At 33.2% G+C, this 20,342-nt stretch overlaps 1 protein-coding gene and 1 long non-coding RNA gene across 3 annotated transcripts in view; one reads left to right on the top strand and one right to left on the bottom strand.

Annotated features, from left to right (window-relative positions):
• Positions 1-236: 236 nt before the first annotated feature.
• LOC141377063 (uncharacterized) lies at positions 237-8,979 on the bottom strand. Its single transcript, XR_012388923.1, has 3 exons — positions 8,868-8,979; positions 3,051-3,160; positions 237-2,499 (listed from the first exon to the last, which is right to left on the bottom strand). It is a non-coding gene; the product is annotated as an uncharacterized lncRNA (long non-coding RNA).
• A 1,757-nt stretch (positions 8,980-10,736) lies between these two features.
• The window catches only part of LOC797620 (V-set domain-containing T-cell activation inhibitor 1), a 101,899-nt gene continuing 92,293 nt past the window's right edge, over positions 10,737-20,342 (top strand). For both annotated transcript variants that reach the window (XR_012388922.1, XM_021480896.3), the window contains exon 1: positions 10,737-10,853. Coding sequence is in view for 1 of the 2 variants with exons in the window: in XM_021480896.3 (XP_021336571.2) it covers positions 10,811-10,853 (43 nt within the window). In the remaining variant the exon portion in view is untranslated. The remainder of the gene's footprint in view (positions 10,854-20,342) is intronic.

Raw genomic sequence — 20,342 nt, 5'->3', positions numbered from 1 at the left:
ACCAGGTAAATGTGAAGGCAAACCATTCCACAGAAGAGGGGCTGCAACCGATTAAGCCTGACTCCTTATAATTTTAATCAAGACATGGAAACAAAAAGCTGAAACTGTTAGGCTGACTGAAGAGGCTTAGTGAAGTATGCCAGTAAAGAAGCTCCAGTAAGTAGGTGCCAGACCATTCAAACCTTTAAAAAACATTACTTTTTTGTTATGAGTCAATGAAGGGATGACAAAACGAGTGAAATACTATCAGAGTTTTTTTTTATTTATTTATTTATTTTTTGGTCCCAGTTAAAAGCCTAGCGGCTGCATTTTGCACCAACCGTAGCATAGCATGAGAATCTCCTGAATGCAGAGTTGCAATAGTCCAGTCTGGACTTAATAAAGACGTTAATGAGAGTTTCCTAATCATAAGAAAACCGAAAAGGCTTCAGCAATGTTCCTTAATAGAAATTACTGCTGACTACAGAATTTATTTGCTTGTAAAACTTTGATATTAGGTTAAAGTAAGACTGCATGATTGTGGGCCTCACATTTAAACAGATTTAGTTGATTAATTGTGGATTTGCAAACACTAGCACTCAGGCCCGGCCCTAACCAATTTGGCGCCCTAGGCAAGATTACAGGTGGCGCCTTTTTGATCGACTAAGCTGGGAAAATGTCAGATAAATATGCCAATGGAATTAACATTATTGCTGAATAGATCTAACATTTACACATTTGCTTGAGGAAGGAATGATGGGGGTAGTTACATTACTATTGCTATTTTCCAAAACATCTATGCCCTTCCATAACATTAGCTGACGTAAAACTAACAGATATAGCTATTTAATGATTAGCAATGTTATGTCATATCTATCAACGTTGGATATTAAAATATGGGACAACAAATAGCTTCAAATGATAGAATACATAGCAAACAATAGGAAATATTGACAATAAAATAAAAGGTTTAACCTATTAAAATCAATGGCCTTTACAGAAATTAACTGAAGCTATAAAATATATTTAACTTTTAATTGTATTTGCATATTGATTAAAGTTGCTATAGTTATTTAGTGAAGAGCAGCAAATGAATCTCATTGTGTTTTGTTTTATAACAGAGGTGTTCATGTAAGAATGCACAGATCTATAATGAATGAATGAAGCATTCGACTACTTTAGTAGCTGTTGTGCTCATTTAAGAGAAAATTAGTTGAGTTTAAAATAAAACAAGCAGGATAGAGCAAAAAAAAAAAAAAAAAAAACGAGGAAAAAAAGAAGCACTTTTCCGACGGTCCCTTACGGAGAGCTCCACTCCGCGCGAGCTCAGCTTTCCCGGCTAAACGGAGCAGTGCTCGTAATATCGAGCGAAAAAAAAAAAAAAAAAGACAGCTGTGAAACATAACCAGCTTGGTCTTTTTGTAGGAAACACACTTTAGATCTTTTTAGGGTAAGAGGTTTTTGAGTTATTGCCATCTATCACTGAATGTGTGTCAGGAATTTTGAAAACAAAACCAACTTAACCCCGCTCATTTCTGGCGCCCCCTGGATGTACAGCGCCCTTAGCATTTGCCTGTACTGCCTATGCCACGGGCCGGCCCTGCTAGCACTTCTGTCTGATTCATTCAGGTCTTAAAAAAAAAAATCCTGCCAGCAATTTCTTAACATGTTAAAACAGGTTTTAAAAAAAGCACTAAAATTGAGTTATCTCCCATTTTTATGGCCATAGAAAGCTGAGTGTCATTAGCATAAAGATTACTTGCATCAGGTGTCTTAGCAGCCAGGCGGAGCATGTAGACCATTGTTAATGTTTACATCACTCAAAATAGTCTGATTTCCTGTTTTTTTTCTTATGTAAGATAATTTGCCTGCCAACGTTGTAAAATGTGTTAGCTTCCTGCAGCAGGTTAAGTTTTTTGCTGATAGTCGTGTTCCTCCCGGAGTTCACTAGCGAGTGCGTTTACTTTTTCGTCGTAATCTCATCCTGCAATAGATAAAGCCTTTCTTCTGTTCCCAGCTGTATAAACACCCCCGCTCGACCCAAAAAAGCTTGTGCAATTTTATTCCTCTTCTGAGGAATAAATACTGAGTGCCAGGTTATGATGTTGTTTTGAAGTGGAGAAACTCAGTCTGGATCTCATCTGTTCGCAGTCTTTCTTGAATTACCGCACTTGAACTGCACATGTGAGTACCCTTCATGTAATATCAGATCTCTGCAGATCATCCCCTTTTTACTGCAGATAACTGTATACACTCACTGGCCACTTCATAAGGTGCAAATTTCTGATCAGGCATGTAGACATGGTCAAGACGATCTGCTGCAGTTCAAACCGAGCATCAGAATGGGGAAGAAAGGTGCTTTAAGTCACTTTGAACGTGGCATGTGGCATGTGGTTCTGCGTTGTGTTTTCCCTGCTCCACCAAGGAACAACCAGTCGGAGATCTGCAGTTGTGACGGCTCTCCACTCACTGAGAACAAATCAGAAAGCACAGCTTTCACAGTGTGTCCTTACAGCCCCTCTCTCCCATGCGCAGTCAGTGCAGAAAGGCGAGAGATGGAGAGAGAGAGAACAAAACTCCAAACAATATTAACAAAGTGACAAAACATACCTGAGAATAAATCAGAAAGCACAGCTTTTACAGTGTGTCCTGGCCCTTACAGCTTTTCTGTTAAAAGTAAAGTGCAATGCATTTAGCATTCACATGCTTCAGTAAGGCTAAAGTCAATCAAAACCTCGATTTAAGTGATAACACAAAAATAATGAAATATATGTGAAAAATAAAGGTATAAATATTATTTAAACATGAAAACTGGTTTTAAAAGTTATTTATAAAGTAAAGATGATTAAAGATTAATTGGAGCTTAGCAGACACCCACCTCTCCCATGCATAGTCAGTGCAGAAAGGGAAGAGGCGGGCGCAAAACAAGAAATTAAACAGCGGGAGCTCCCTTAGAAATTTAAAGGATAAGACACACACTAACAAACACCTCAGGTATACTTTACTAACACGTTAGATAAAATACATATTTTTTGTAATTCTATACTTAAAGCGAATTATAATTTTCATACCTGTTACATGTGGTTGTTTGTGCAGAAGAGCATCTCTGAACACACAACACATCCAACCTTGAGGCGGATGGGCTACAGCAGAAGACCACACCGGGTGTCACTCCTGTCAGCTAAGAACAAGAAACTGCGGCTACAATTCGCACAGGCTCACCAAAATTAGACAAGAGAAGATTGGAGAAGTGTGCCTGGTCTGATGAGTCTCGATTTATGGTGCCACATTCAGATGGTAGGGTCAGAATTTGGCATCAACAACATGAAATCATGGATCCATCCTGCCTTGTATTAAAAGTTCAGGCTGGTAGTGGTGGTGTAATACTGTGGGAGATATTTTCTTGGCACACTTTGGGCCCATTAGTACCAACTGAGCATCGTGTCAGCACCACAGCCTACCCGAGTATTGTTGCTGACCATGTCCATCTTTTTATGACCACAGTTTACTCATCTTCTGATGGCTACTTCCAGCAGGATAACTCACCATATCATAAAGCACAAATCATCTCAGACTGGTCTCTTGAACATGACAATGAGTTCACTGTAGTCAAATGGCCTCCACAGTCACCAGATCTCAATTCAATAGAGCACCTCTGGGATGTGGTGGAATGGGAGATTCGCATCGTGGATGTGCAGCTGACAAATCTGCAGCAACTGCGTAATGCTATCATGTCAATAGGGAGCATAATCTCTGAGGAATATTTCCAGTACCTTGTTGAACTTATGCCATGAAGGATGAAGGCAGTTGTTAAAGCAAAAGTGGGTCCAACCCGGTACTAGTAAGGTGCACCTAATAAAGAGGCCGGTGAGTGTAGCTCTTTTTCATGGACAGTAAATGAGTTTAACAGTTATGGAATATAGCTTTTTTGTTTTGTTATGCTTGCATAATTATTATTATTATTATTATTTTATTATTATTATCTATTGTTTGCTAACTATTCCAATATTTAAAGATAACTTTCAGCTAAAAATCTTCTGTAATTCTCCACATTCAAAAGTGTCCATGGCAAAGTTTACTGCCATTTTAAGTATGTTCTGCTTTAGATTAACCTGGGATGAGCTGACCTATTTATTAGCCCTTATGTGAAGTTCTCATGAGGTTTAACATAGCAGGGACAACATATATATTTAACATTTATTTGTTAATGTTCATAATAAATTATCATTTAATTTTAGTTTAAACTAATGATTATTAATAATGTTTTAAAAACTAATATAAATAATTTTAATATTTCTTTATTTATAATAATGTATAATATTTATAATATAATTTGTTTTAGTTATATTTATTATTAGTTATAATTTTTTGTTATTATAAATATAATTATATATTATAAACAATTATACTTGTTTATTATAAGTATTTACAATATATAATAAATATGTACAATTTATTAATAATGAAATTTATATTAATTAGATTTTTTTTTACTTTTTCTGTTTTTCCAATATATTAAATTGTTTATAAATTAGGTATTTATAATAATTTTGATTATAACTTGTATTTATAATAAATTACCATTTTAATATGAATTAAAATAATATAGTTATACTATCATAATTAATGCATTAGTAATAAAAATTTATATGAATGATTTTAACATCTACTTATAATAATGTATATGTATTTATAACAGGTTTTTATAAATATTAATTATACATTTTATTATGAATATAAATTGTTATATATATTATAAATATTATTTATCAATTTTTTATAATTATTTACAATATATGATTTGTGTGTTTATTAATAATAAAATTATGAACATTAATTCTAACAAATTTCTGTATTTATAATATAGTAAATCATATTTTTAATAAAGTATTGGTTTTGTTTTTATATATAACTTTTTTGCATTTAAAACAAATTATAATTTTAATATGAATTAATAATAATAATTTATACTACAATTAATAATAATGCATTCAGGATCAGGAGTAATATTGAAAATTATTACAAATAATTTTAATATTTATTTATAATAATGTATAATATTTATTTATATGTAATACATTTTATGAATAATAATAATAATTTATTATACTTAAACATTTTATTATATAAATACTTAATAATTAAACATGTTTATTGTGTGTAAATATACAATATATGCTAAATGATGTGTATAATTTATTACAAATAATATTATTTATATTAATTAATTTGAATAATATGTATTTTTTCTGTATTTATAATATATATATATATATATATATATATATATATATATATATATATATATATATATATATATATATATATATATATAATTTTTTTTGTTAGAACTGTAATTACTGTTTGTTGTTTTTGTAGTTTTATCTCTCTTAAGTAGCACACGTATGTGGATTTAAGTTTTACATGAGGGCTAATACTGTCGACGTCAACTATATATGCAGCTTTGAAAAAATACAATTATTAAACCCCCTTTGAATTTTTTTTTTTATATATATTTTCCAAATTATGTTTAACAGAGCAAGGAAATTTTCATGTCTATGTCTGATAATGTTTTTTTCTTCAAGAGAAAGTCTTATTTGTTTTATTTTGGCTAGAATAAAAGCAGTTTTATTTTTTTTTTAAATACATTTTCAGGTCAAAATTATGAGCCTCTTTAAGCTATTTTTTTCAATAGTCTACAGAACAAACCATCATTATACAATAACTTGCCTAATTACCCTAACCTGTCTAGTTAATCTAATTAACCCAGTTAAGCCTTTAAATGTCACTTTAAGCTGTATAGGAGTGTCTTGAAAAATATCTAGTCAAATATTATTCACTGTCATCATGTCAAAGATAAAATTAAATCAGAAATTAGAAATAAGTTATTAAAACTATTATGTTTAGAAATGTGTTGAGAATCTTCTCTCCGTAAAACAGAAATTGGGGGAAAAAATTAATGGGGCTAATCATTCCCGGGGGCTAATAATTCTGACTTCAACTGTGTACAAGTAACAAGATAAATATTAACATTTTCTTCAACCTACAAACACCTGAAATAAACTAAGAATCTGAAGCAGTGTCTTTATTCCAGAGCTGAGCAAAACATTTCAAGCGTTTTACTTTGGGTTTATAAACACTGACGGTAACACTTTAGTTTAAGAAGTGTACAATTCCCACCATCACCTGCTTTTTAAAGAGATTTAAAGACTGTTTATTAGTAATTATAAAGTGCATATTCTGCATGATTTTGATTTATTCTGCATCTCTATTCCTGTCTAATACCTAAACCTGCCACTACTTGTAATTCATAAGCCATTAATTAGTACTTTATTTTCATGGCTTGAGAAAAACGCTAATTCATGTTGGAATCATGTTAACAACATGCTAGTTCATGCTAAAAACATGATAACAACATGCTATGCTAGTAACAAGCTAGTAAAATGCTTGGTTTGTTAGAATTTCGGCTTAGTCTATTTATTAATTAGGGCTCGCCACAGCGGAATGTACCGCCAACTTATCCAGAATATGTTTTACACAGCGGATGCCCTTCCAGCCGCAACCCAACACTGGAAAACACCCATACACTATTGCATTCACACACGCACACACTACGGACAATTTAGCTTGTTCAATTCACATGTACCGCATGTCTTTAAACTTGTGTGGGAAACCGAAGCACCTGGAGGAAACCCACACCAAAATGGGGAGAACATGCAAACAACACAGAAATGCCAGCTGACCCAGCTGGGGCTTGAACCAGTGACCTTCTTGCTGTGTGGTGATTGTGATGCCCATTTCAGAGAACTGTCAAAACAAACTCGCCTGTTATATCGAAAGTGATTGCCTTAAAATAGCCTAAAAAAATAGAAAAATTCAAGGAATTGCTCGTACGTTTTTTTAAATGAGGACAGTCAAAACATCCCCAGGAAGGACAACATTTTCAGTAATGGTCTACACGAATGTTTACTTACACAGGAAGTAGTGAATCCGCTATGATATAAATATTCTTGTTTTGATGTTCTGTCTTGCATTTATCAGGAGATAATAATAGTTTAGGCTAAAAGCCTTCCTCAGTGTGTACAGCAATTCAATCCATCCACCCTGTTTTCACATCACTGATTATGTTGACGTTGCTGTAAATGGGATGTACGCTAGGGCATGTTTAACTAATAAGCAAGGCAAGCGGCTGCTTGGGGCCCCAGGACATCTGAGGTCCCTCAATAAATATCTAGAAATATAAATTATACTGGCGTCACTGTGGCGCAGTTGTTAGCACGGTTGCCTCACAGCAGGAAGGATGCTGGTTCGGGCCCAGGCTGGGTAAGCTGGCATTCCTGCGTGGAGTTTGCATGTTCTCCCTTTGTTCACGTGGGTTTCCTCTGGGTGCTCCGGTTTACCCCACAAGTCCAAAGACGTGCTGTAAGGGAACGGGAGTGTATGGGTGTTTCCCAGTGAGGGGTTGCAGCTGGAAGGGCCTCCGATGCATAAAACCTGCACTGGAGTCAAGGGCGTAGGTTTGCACTTGACATTGGTGGGGACTGGGGACGAGTCCCCCCACATCCCCGCCAAGAATGAATATTGTTTTTTTAATATGTATTATATATTGCTAAAAATTATTTAACTGCTATTAAAATATATTATCAATTAGTCCTCTCTTCATACAATTTATTAAGTTAAATTAAATAGTCAGGCGCGTAGCCAAGGGGATTCAGGTGGTTTGAAAGACCAAAAGTTGGATTGTTGTTATTATTATGTTTGAATTTATCTTATTATTCAAATGGCCAAATTCTGACTGAGGAAGGTTGAATGCACTGGTCAGTTTTTTAGTTGCCTAAAGGCTTCAGTTTTTATACCATTTTATACTATATACTATTTTATACTATATACTAGTTTTATACTATTTAATACTAATAATTTTCTTTGTGAAATCAGTTAAAACTTGATTTAAAAACAAATTTCCCCCAATAAATTATGATTTAAAACAATTGTATTTTAAAAATAAGTCTATTTTTCATATTTGAATAGTTTAGCAAAAACCTCTAAATGCCATTTAATATTTTCTTTCTAAAATGAGCATTTTTCTCCAACTCCTGTGTGTGGACTCAGTGATTTTACTTTTATAGAGACAAATACATTTCTTTTCATTGCTGTTAAAGTGAAATAACTGAACATAAATATACAAGGCTGAGAAAAATGCTCATTTTACATGGCATTTAGAGGTTTGGGCATCTGAACTCTTGATTTCTTTTTTCTAAGAATTTAAAGTTCTAATTTCTAATTCAATGTATTTTTATTATTTATAAAACTGTAATAAAAGTAAAGCAATTTGACAAAATGGTAGGAAATATTTTTGGTACATCAAAAAGTATAGTTATAATAACTACCTAAAAAGATAACCCAGCAAAAATTAGTTCTTAATATGTCAATGAAATTTAATATGTATACCTCAAATAAACAGAATGAATAATTAATCAGGTGAATTATTGAAAAAATGTTAAGTTTTTCAGAAAACAAACCCCTTCTTTCAAAAACCTGGCTACAGGCCCAAAAGTTTAATGTTAAAATAATGTTTATTAATTGATAAGGAGAGAGTTTCATAAAGATTTTTTATTTTTTTTGTACAAATTAAACATGTATTAAAAGATGAAGCACAGGCTGTAGTTTTTCTGACAAAATGTTTTAACCGAAATTGGTGATGTTACTCTAAGAGATTAGGAGAACTGGCAGGGTCATATACATTTACATGTATTCTGCAGTTAGTTTACAGGGAATATTGTTCACAGACTATATCAATCTGCTATAAGGTTAGACTGACCGCAAAATCGGTGAAAAACACTCGAAATATGTACTCATTCAGTAGCGAACTTGAGTTAAATGTGACTTACACTTTTCGTTGAAAAAAGCTCTTCATGTCCACCTTTTTTTACTACCTTCATCCTTGTGCGTGTCAGACACCTCACACACATTGGGAAATCCCCCCCGCGCAGTAGTTTTGGCGCTGCTTGTATCTGAAAGGAGCCTCTCAACATGATAGCAGAGAAAGGCACAGCCAATCAAAATGTTCATATGTGTCTGGGGGCGGTGCGACTTGAGGAGAGAAGGTGATTTAACCCTTTCAGCGTGGCTAGGTTTATACAGTTTATACTGACAGCGCGATGTTTTTAAGGGAATTAAATTATTGGTGGGGACATTTCAGTACTTTGTGGATATTGGTGGGGACACCTCCACCCTAAATCTACGCCCCTGACTGGAGTAGTTGGCGGTTCATTCCACTGTGGCGACCCCAGATTGATAAAGGGACTAAGCCGAGAAAAAAATGAATGAATCAATTATACCTATAAACTATATTACATTGTTTTCTTTCATACGTTGTATGAAATCAAAACAAATAAATTATTACATAATTAAATATGATTTAATATACAATGAAATATATTATATATATTTTTATATTTTATTTATATATATATATATATATATATATATATATATATATATATATATATATATATATATATATATTTATATATATATATATATATATATATATATATATATATATATATATATATATATATATATATATATATTATATATATATTATATTATTATAGTATTTGACTGCGGTACTTATAATCTAATGGTAACCACCCCAAGTACCGCAGTCAAATATATATATATATATATATATATATATATATATATATATATATATATATATATATATATATATATATATAATATAATATATATATATATATATTATATTATTATTATAGTATTTGACTGCGGTATTTGGGGTGGTTACCATTAGATTATAATCTAATGGTAACCACCCCAAGTACTGCAGTCATATATATATATATATATATATATATATATATATATATATATATATATATATATATATATATATATATATATATATATTTATTATTATTATTATTATTATTATTATTATTATTATTATAGTATTTGACTGCGGTACTTGGGGTGGTTACCATTAGATTATAATCTAATGGTAACCACCCCAAGTACCGCAGTCAAATATATATATATATATATAAAAAACTAGGTGACGTGGGTGACGCTCTGGTCCGAAAACACCGAATCCCGAGATTAGATGAGAATGCCAAGGAAACGCATAGGAAGCTGCTGCCGCCACGCTTTCAACAGATGTGCAGTGAAAGGCAGCCTGCCACGTACTGAATTTAGCATTTGAATCTTTATTATAGTTCAATCTATAGGCATACAGATTGAGGTAAAGTTGATTTTATATTCGGACATATACTTAAGATCATTCCAAATAAGTGTTCTTCGCTAAATCTAAATACTGAATTCATATTAGCAGCTATAAACAACGTTTACAGCCAATTAGTAGTGGTAATATTGTTTTGAAGTCATACTTGCATGCGATTTCTGAGCCAAATATTCAAAGTAGCTCGGTAAACAAGCCGTCACAGTTGAAAAAATGGACGAATGTCCGAATATAAATTCAACTTCAATGAGATACAGTAGGCTATTTCATTCAGCTACGCCTCTAAATGTGTTTTTTATTGTTATATTTTATTCTTTCAACAGATGCAGATGTTTTATTCGCTTTATTTGTCAAGTTTTTCTGCTTGGGATGGAGGAGGTCGCCTGCGTTTTTTGTTTTTTTTTTTCCAAATGGACTCCCTCAACCAAGAGAGATTACCACACAGTCTGAGTTTACCTGAGCATAGCACTAAGTGACGCTCCAGTTGTGTAACGTTACAGTCTATGGTCGAGCTGTTCTGCCTATCGGACGTTTAACACGTTTCTCATCAAATCCTCACCGTCAGAAACGATGCTGTTTTTTCTTCTGTTGTGGACATTACTGCAATGTGCAGGTTAGTGCAGAGCTTTTCCCGCCGTTGTCTAAACTCTGTTGCATGTGCTATTGTAGGATTTGACAGTAATTTTGCACAAGATCTCGAAGCCAGAGCGCAAAACGTCGCTTTTAGGTTGCAAAAGTTTGCTTTAAAGTGAGTCAAATCAAAGTTACATCCAAATAGTTGCTCGATCTTGCTGTGTATGGCAAGCCGTCATAACATTTAATCTTTAGCCCGTACTAGTATTTATAGTCATGTTACTACTAGTGATTTATTTATTTATTTATTTTAGATATTAGTATCTTTTCCATTTAATACTAGAACTTATTCGTAGATGCTACTGCCTATTCCTTAGATACTAGTGCTTTATAAAAATATACTAGACCTTAAACTCATTACTGGTTCTTTTTATTAGATACTAGTACTCATTCATTAGATACTAGTACTTATTAAACAAATACTATTACTTAATAAATAGATACTACAACTTATGTAAAATATACTAGTACACATTTATTAAATATTAGTTCTTGTTTGAAATGTTACTAGTAAAAATGTTATGACTAGTCCAAATAAAGAGTAATTTTACTAGTAAAATAAAGATAAGACAAGTAAAAAAGCAGGACTGACTAGTAAAATAAGAATAGTTACTAGTAATAGTTATTAAAGATACTACTGCTTAATAAATAAATACTAGTGCTAATGAAAAAACTACTAGTGTCTATTTAATAGTTACTAATATCTAATGAATTGGTACCAGTATCTATTTAAGAAATACTAGTATCTATTAAATAGATACTAGTATCTAATGAATAAGTAGAAGTACCTGAATAAGTACTAGTATCTAATACTAAAGTACTAGTATGTATAAATTAGATGCTAGTAAATAATAAGTAGTACCTAATGATTACCTGCTAGTACATAAAAATATATACGAAAAAAATTTGTACGTAAAAATATGAAGGAATACACACTAGTCAAAACTAAATAGTTGAGATCTTAATGACAGATCCCATAGAAATCAATGGAAACATTTAAAATTTGTTACTAGAAACATTAACAGAGTAGTTGCTAGTCACTATTAAAATAAGTACTGGTATCTAATAAATAAGAACTAGTACCACTTAAATAGACACTAGTATCTAATGAGTAAGTTCTAGTATTTAATGGAAAAGTAATACTAGTATTAAAAAATAAACACTAGTAACATGAAAATAAATACTAGTACGGGCTATTGATTAAATGTCAAAATAGTTTGCCATAGTTTGCGTGCTTACTAGTGTAAAACTGAGGAGGAAAATAACCTATACAGAGCAGCGCAAATAGGCTATGCAAAGGTTAAGCATTTGCTGATGTTGTTTACTGGTGTTTAATCCTTTTATTTGATGCTTTTTTAAATTTATGGTGACTTTTAATAGAGAAACCTTAAGCAGTGGTTCATGTTTTGTATTTTACTTCAGTCCTAAGCCTCCGCTAGAGCGCTTGTGGCAGCAGGTGGATTATAAACTGACCTGACTTTACTCTTCTCATTCATCTATGCTGAAAAAGAGACAGTCTGAAATAATACTGTATTTACTGGGTTTTGCTTTGTTTTCACTATTCCACCTTTTCTTTTTTAAATCTCTGGTGACTTTTAAATGAGAAACCTGAAGCAGTTGTTCATGTTTTGTGTTTTACTTCAGTCCTAGCTATTAGATGTAGCCCGTGTGGCAGCAGGTGGATTTATAAATGAGACCTGATTACTCTTCTCATTCATCTATGCTGAGAAAGAGATACTCTGAAATAATACTGTATTTACTGGGTATGTGTTCGAGTTAAGTGTTAATATTTGGTTATTCTCTTCATGTTCTGTAAAGGTCTGATAACATTTCAGGTTTTAAACGTTGGGTGATTTTACTATAATGTTTTAATAGTTCATGTTAATGCATTTAGTAACATGACTGTTGTTTGTAGAGCATTTATTAATCATAATTCAGCATTTACTAATGCATTATTAAAACACAAAATGCTGCTTGTTGGCATTAGTTGATGCTGTGATATTGGAAAAATCTGATATTGCGATATGAACACAGTATCACAGGATGATTTGAATAGCTCTATTTGATATTTTTCTAGAGAGTCTAACAGGATTCAGGTACAGAAACGGCATCATCACAATGCAAAAACAAAGCTTTTCTTACTTTTTGTCTCATTTCCAGTTCAAGTATCTAGAAATTCTTAGAGCAAGTAAAAATATTGCTTTTTCACTATTCCACCTTTTTTTTTTTTTTTTTTTTTTTTAATCTTTGGTGACTTTTTAAATGAGAAACCTGAAGCAGTTGTTCTTGTTTTGTGTTTTACTTCAGTCCTGCTAGCTATTACATATAGCACTTGTGGCAGCAGGTGAATTTATAAATGAGACTGGATTACTCTTCTCATTCTTCTATGCTGAAAAAGGGATACTCTGAAATAATACTGTATTTACTGGTATGTGTTTGAGTTAAGTGTTAATATTTGGTAATTCTCTTCTTCATGTTCTGTAAAGGTCTGATAACATTTCAGGTTTCAGATGTTGGGTGATATTTTACAATAATGTTTTAATAGTTCATGTTATTGTATTTACATTTAGTAACATGAATGATGTTTGTACAGCATTTATTAATCATCATTCAGCATTTACTAATGCATTATTAAAATACAAAGTGCTACTTGTTGGCACTAGTTGATGTTATGATATTGGAAAAATCTGATATTGCTATGTTTTATTTTACTGTGATCAACATTGTGTTATGAACAAAGTTTTACAGGATTTATTCAGGTACAGAAACTGAATTATCACAATCCAAATACAAAGCTTTTCTCTCTTTTTTGGTCTCATTTCCAATTCAAATATCACAAAAATCTTAGAGCAAGTAAAATACTGCTTTGTTTTCACTGTCAGTCAAATTTTTCCTTAAAACAAGCTAAATTGTCTGGCAGTAGTGGACGATTAAATTTTGTTTTCGCTTTGAAATGTGGATATTTGGACTAGAAACTACACAAATTCTATGATTTTTATTTTTGCATAATTCATATAATTCTGTGTAAATACAGTAATCAGATACAATTCTGTTCAACTAATTCAGACTCAACATTGCATATCTTTGCGACGTGACTATTGGCAATGCACACATTGTGATATCTATGTGGAAATTAGATAATTGCCCCTTTCACACATACAGACCTTTCCGGAAAATTATTGGCTATAGACCTTTCTGGAAAATTACTGGCAATTTTCCAGAAAGGTCTCTATGTGTGAACGGGCCCTTTTTGAAAATACTGTTAATTTGTTAGGCAAGTTTCCAGAAAGAGAAGTTGTAACATTACTTGTAATTTTCCGGAATGCTGCGCTGTGTAAACACCGAAGGAAGATTACCGGAAAGAGCACGTTCACATCTAGAATGCGCTGATGTGAGACGTCTACTCTAGCCAATCAGGAAATTCAGACACATTCACATCCACATTGTTTACAAAAATAAAGGCCTTTGAATATTTTTCCAGACACATTTAGCTACTAGTTGTTAGTCAGACAACGTTTTTGTCTTCCTTCTTAATGCCAACTGTGGGGAAAAAATGATAGATAAAATGCTTGTGATAAACTGCTGTTTGTTTACCTTCAAGCTTTGCTTCAGTTGCTTGATGCATGTGCACGTGAAGCAGCCAGTGAACGCCAGCACACACACACATATACAGGGTTCTTACGGGTGCTGGAAATCCTGGAAAATGCTTGATTTTTAATATAGTGTTTTCAAGGTTAGAAAAGTGCTTGGATTTTGGTTAAAGTGCTTAAAAGGGCTCGAAATTGTGACTGTTTTGGTTGCATATGTGCACAATTTTGTCTATCTGACCTAGGGTTGTAACGGTATGAATTTTTCACGGTATGATAATCGTCTAAAACAATACCACGGTTTGACGGTTTCGCGGTATACGGTATGTTACAAATGTTACAAAATAATAGAACAGTGAAGCAAATTTGACTTTTTCCAAATAATATATTTTAGTTACTATAAACAACACCACTTACAATGAACAAATAAAAATAAGAAAATAATAAATAATGTGTCAAAGTCCAAATAAAGTCCAAATAAACATGGTGCAAATCCTCAGTAAAAAAATAGATATAAATATTTACTATACTATAAATAGTTACATAACGAAACTAGATTAAATATGGAACAACCTTAGGTTTTATGTGCCAGCATGGATATGGTTGTCTATCGATATGGATTTGGATATGGATTTGCAATGCAGACAAACAGCTGCACCTTCATTTGTGTCTTTTGAAAACAGCAAGAGCAGCAGTTCGTCTTTGCTGTGTCACTGTTTTGTCATGTTTCTGTGCTGCTGTGCATGCAAAAGTACTTAGTATGAGAATTATTTCATGCAAAACTTTTTTTTTTTGCGTTTTATTTAGCCGCGCATAAATGTATGCCTATCTCTCGTTCCGTGTTGTTCAAAAAGCTCATTGTTGGTCCACAAACAAAAGCGAAACCTATGCTTATTGGTTGTGATATAGCGAGTTTGAACCAATCTGGGCATGGAGGAGGGACAATGCATCAATGTATCATGTCTGATTTGTCCGGAGACACACTGATGAGCGTTTCTTTGTCAAATCAGCGTTGTCAAATGTTGATGACGTAACCGCACTGATTCCGGAGCCTCTGAAAGTCCGCGAATGTTACGTGATACAGCACTGGAAAGCTGAGACTCTCTTCTTTATGCCAATCTTTGAATTGTATGAATCGGATCAGCGGATCAAAAGTTATTAAACATTTAAGAGCAATACTTATTTTTAGCCGCGGGCGGCTGTCTTGGTCTTTAAGGGTTAAAACCGTTGATATGCAATTGTTCATGGTATGATAATCGTGCACGTTCAAATCGTGGTAAACCGTCATACCGGTATATTGTTACAACCCTAATCTGACCTCAACATGTATTTGGAAGCATTTGTGCAAGTGCATAAATTGTTGTAGTGCAACCTGTTTACGTTGCAAAATGTTCAGTGCATGTGCGCATTTATGGAGCTAATAATAAGCCAAAACAATCTGAATTTGAATTACGTTAAATTAATTTATTAACAATTGTAAGTTAATAATACTGATTATGTCCTATTAGAAATGTTTTCAATTTGTATTTTTAACTTGATGATTGAACGTCTGAAATTTAAGACAACTTCATTTTTTTTGTTTTATTTATACATTGTGAAACATTACAGATATATACAAAGACAAACATGTAACAATAAGCAAATACACTGAAGAGTATTTTGAGCAAATAATAATAATAATACAAATAAAGAAATAATAATAAATAAAGAAATAATAATAAAAAAATAGATAAATAAAATAAAAAACAACAACACTAGTGCAAATGAGAGAGTAGAGTGTGGTCAGGCGGAAGAACCCCAAATAAACCAATAGTTGGACATGGTGGGATATCAACAGTTGATATCAACAGCTGATAGCGAGAGGAATATTTGTCTCCAAAAAGAAAGCAGGGAAGGACAGGACCAAAACATAGGGAATAAAGTAGCTGTACCAGAATGACACCTGTCGCGCTCAGGGTCTATAGACGGGTTGATGCAAGCTAGCCTGCTCTTGGACCAATGAGCTCTATGCACTACCTTGCATTGTATTAGCCTGTGACGTGCACAGATTGAGGAAGAGTTAACCCTGTTCAAGACCGCTTTCCATGTCTCCTCAGTAATGTCAATTCCAATGTCTTGAGGCCAGATGGTCTGTAAATTATCAGAAGAAAATTGCAGATTAACAATTATATTAAATAATTTAGAAATTGAACCTTTAGCACAGGGATCTATGCCCAGTATTGTGTCTAGATCGGAAGTAGACAACTTAATTTTTTAAGTCAGATTTTTATAGACATATTTTTAAACCTGAAACGCCAATCCAATGACTGCAAAAAAATAGCAATGCACATGACATATCATGAACGACTGGTCATAAAAGTTTGGGACTACACCCAAACAAAATCTGACTGTAAGCTCATTTCTTGAGATATCAACTTAAGGTAGAAACAGACCAAACTTTCTAACAAGCATACTTCATCGAATAACTAAACTTTTAAAAATTAATTTTTGGGTAAACTATCCCAATAAATCTATGCTCTAAAGTGCTCAACAATTTTACATTTTTTAAAGTAGCACAATGGATTTAAATGTGAAAAAGTACATACTATATATATATATATATATATATATATATATATATATATATATATATATATATATATATATATATATATATATATATATATAAACGTAATTAACTGTGGTTGTTAGGTGCTGGAAAAGCATACAAATCCACCTTGAAAGTGCTTAAAGTGCTGGAATTTGAAGTTGGAAAAGGTGTAAGAACCCTGCAAAAGTTATGTACCATCAACAAAAGCTCGACCCCTTCTATGTTTAGAAATACAAGCATAGTCATTTAAAGGTCATTTCTGGTTAATGATGTCATAATTTACTGGTGTTTTGGAATGGATGTGTGAATGGTGAAATTCCGGAACGTTCTTGCCTGTGTAAACAGCACTTTTTTTTTTTAACTTACCGGTAAAGTCATTCCAGTAATTTTTCAGATATTTACTGGTATCACTGTGTGAAAGGGGCTATTGTGCAGCCTGTAGAGGCAATTTTCTTTAAGGAGGCTCTCTTAGTGGTCAAGAAGATAAATTCTTACCCAAAGTGTCTTTTCAAGGTTTTATTCTTTGCAAAGGTCACACAATCATACATCAACGACAGTTTCTGCAGAGAGTGAGACGCAGGAACAGAGTGCTTTCTCTTTTTATCTAGCTTATAATACCCACAAGGTCATCTGTGACATACAGGATGAATCAGTTACATCAGCGCTCTACTTCACTTTTGACCATCTACATTTCAACCTTGCATCCCATCCGAGCATGTGGTTTGTTAAATCACCATGTACATGTCAGATCTTGTCTGGTGACAGATGTTAAAGTGGTCACGTTTGGTCTAACTTAAACAGTACATTCATGGAAGAATAAAAGAAACAGACCTTTATAACTAGAACAAATGAGTATATAAAATGAATATTAGATAAATAAAATTAGGCGATGCAGTGGCGCAGTAGGTAGTGTTGTCGCCTAACAGCAGGAAGCAGGCCCGGATTGGCTAATCGGGAGGACCGGGAGCATTCCCGGTGGGCCGGTCCATTTTTTTGGCCGCGAGGGCCGGTGTCCCTAGTTCCAGAATCGGTTGCTCTCAGCAGACACACTTTTTAAAAATAATTTATTTATTTACTTGACCACAGCCTTCTTATTCATTATTTTACCGCAGCTCTGCTCTTTTTATCTATTTTCTCGTAGCCTAGTGAGCAGGATGCAGGTTAATGATGATATAACTAGATAAGTCACCGTTTTACGTACAGCTGTTGCGGTACAGTGGTTAGTACGTTAGATTATGACGCGGCCAACCTGGGTTCGGTCCTTGTCTGAGTAACAAATTTTTTTTTTCATTTTTATTGTTAAGACATAATACTGTAAGGGTTGTTGAACATTTGAAGTTCTAAAAGTGCTGTTTTCTCAAAAAAAGACGTGAGAGTGTAATTAGAAACTGAATTGGAAATAACCTTATTTTAATATAGTCAGTGGTGAATTGAGGTGGGCCGGTCTGAGGCTTGAAACTCCTGGGCTGAAAAAGAGTCCCACTCCGGCCCTGGCAGGAAGGACACTGGTTCAAGCCTTGGCTGGGTCAGTTGGCGTTTCTGTGTGGAGCTTGCATGTTCTCCCTGTTTTTCGTGGGTTTCCTCCCGGTGCTCCTGTTTCCCCCACAGTCCAAAGACATGCGGTGCAGGTGAATTGGGTTGGCTAAGTTAGCTGTAGTGTATGAGTGTCTGTGGATGTTTCGAAGAGATGGGTTGCGGCTGGAAGGGCATCTGCTGCGTAAAAACATGCTAGATAAATTGGTGGTTCATTCCGCTTTGGTGACCCCGGATTAATAAAGGGACTAAGCTGAAAAGAAAATGAATGAATGAATGAATAAATAAAATTAATGTCCACCACAAGCCCTGGCTGATGAGTTAAAAGGACCAAAATTAAAATTTACTTATAGTTTACTCTCCTTCAGGTGGTTTTAAACCTTTATAAGTTTCGTTTCTCTGCTGACCACAAAATAAGTTATGATGAAAAGTGAAAAATCGTAACCACTGATATCCAAAGAACGACAAAGCAATAATTTAGAGGTCAATGGTTACCAGTTTTCTGCTTTTCTCAAAATATATCCTTTTGTGTTTGGGAAATGAGCTCTAACCGGTTTGGAACAAGTAAAGTGAGAGTAAGTGATGACAGGATTTTTCTTTTTGGGTGAACTTCGGCTCCTTTTAACATGAATTAACAACAGACAACTTTATTTTCATTAACTAACACTAACAAAGATAAAGAAATACTGTATTTATTATTTTTATTCTATATATTATTATTTTAATTCAACTGACATTAAATTGGCCATCAGAAACACTTTAAAGATTTAACTTTAATCGGAAAATGACAAAAGGTCAAAAATAGTTTCATTTCTTGCGACTGAAAGTCAATGTTGTTCCATCAAATACTGAATTAATATCTTTTCTCTTTTTTTGATGGAATTTTTATTAAACAGACAGGAATAATCCAGCGTGTCTCAAGATAATAACCAACTGAGATTTATTTTAATACCCCTACCCACCCATGCCTGACGTAAAAAAAAAAAGATAAATAAAAACAAGGACAAAAAAACAAAAAACTAAAAAAAAAATGAAATAAAACTTCCTATTACAAGAAAAGTTCAACTCTGGTATATACAACGGCTTTCACAAATAGGTTAAGAAAAAAATGAATAATTGTTAGTAAATAAATAAATAATGTTTTTCACATAATATATCTTGTACTTCTAATCTTTTCTGAAGTTTTAACTTTGGTTTTATTTGGTCTAAAAATAGGCTGTCTCTTATTTTGACCATTTGTCCATTTATACTGTAAGTTATATATTTTAAAATGTAAAAGTAACATCATCAGAACATTTCAGGACAAAACTAAAGTATTATTTTCTCAAATGCTCAAATATTAAGGTCACACTTTATTTTAAGGTACAATTCTCCCTGTTAACAAACCATTAACTATGACTTTTAGCTCAATATTCTGCTATTTATAGTTAGTAAGTTGACATTTTGGGTTTAGGTTTTGGGTAGAATTAGGCATGTAGAATAAGATCATGCTGTATAAGTACTAATAAGCATAATCCAGGCTCATTCTGTAAACATACCCCTATGTACATTTTTGGAGAGCACGAAAATACGTCCCAGGAGCTATTTTTTATTATTATTTTTTGTGGCAGTTTTTGATTTTGCGAATCCACCAGAGGCCACGGTGCACACTTTTTCAAATGTCTAATTTGTTAGTCGGGAGTGTCTGTTCTCTTGTAAATCCACCAGAGGTCGCTGTCGACTGATTCATTCACCCTTCTTCTTTCCTAAACCCAACCAA

This window comes from Danio rerio, chromosome 13, assembly GCF_049306965.1.
Source record: "Danio rerio strain Tuebingen ecotype United States chromosome 13, GRCz12tu, whole genome shotgun sequence".
NCBI classification, from domain to species: Eukaryota; Metazoa; Chordata; class Actinopteri; order Cypriniformes; family Danionidae; genus Danio; species Danio rerio.
Note: the sequence above shows the minus strand (reverse complement) of the source record. Positions and strands in the feature narration are given on the sequence as shown.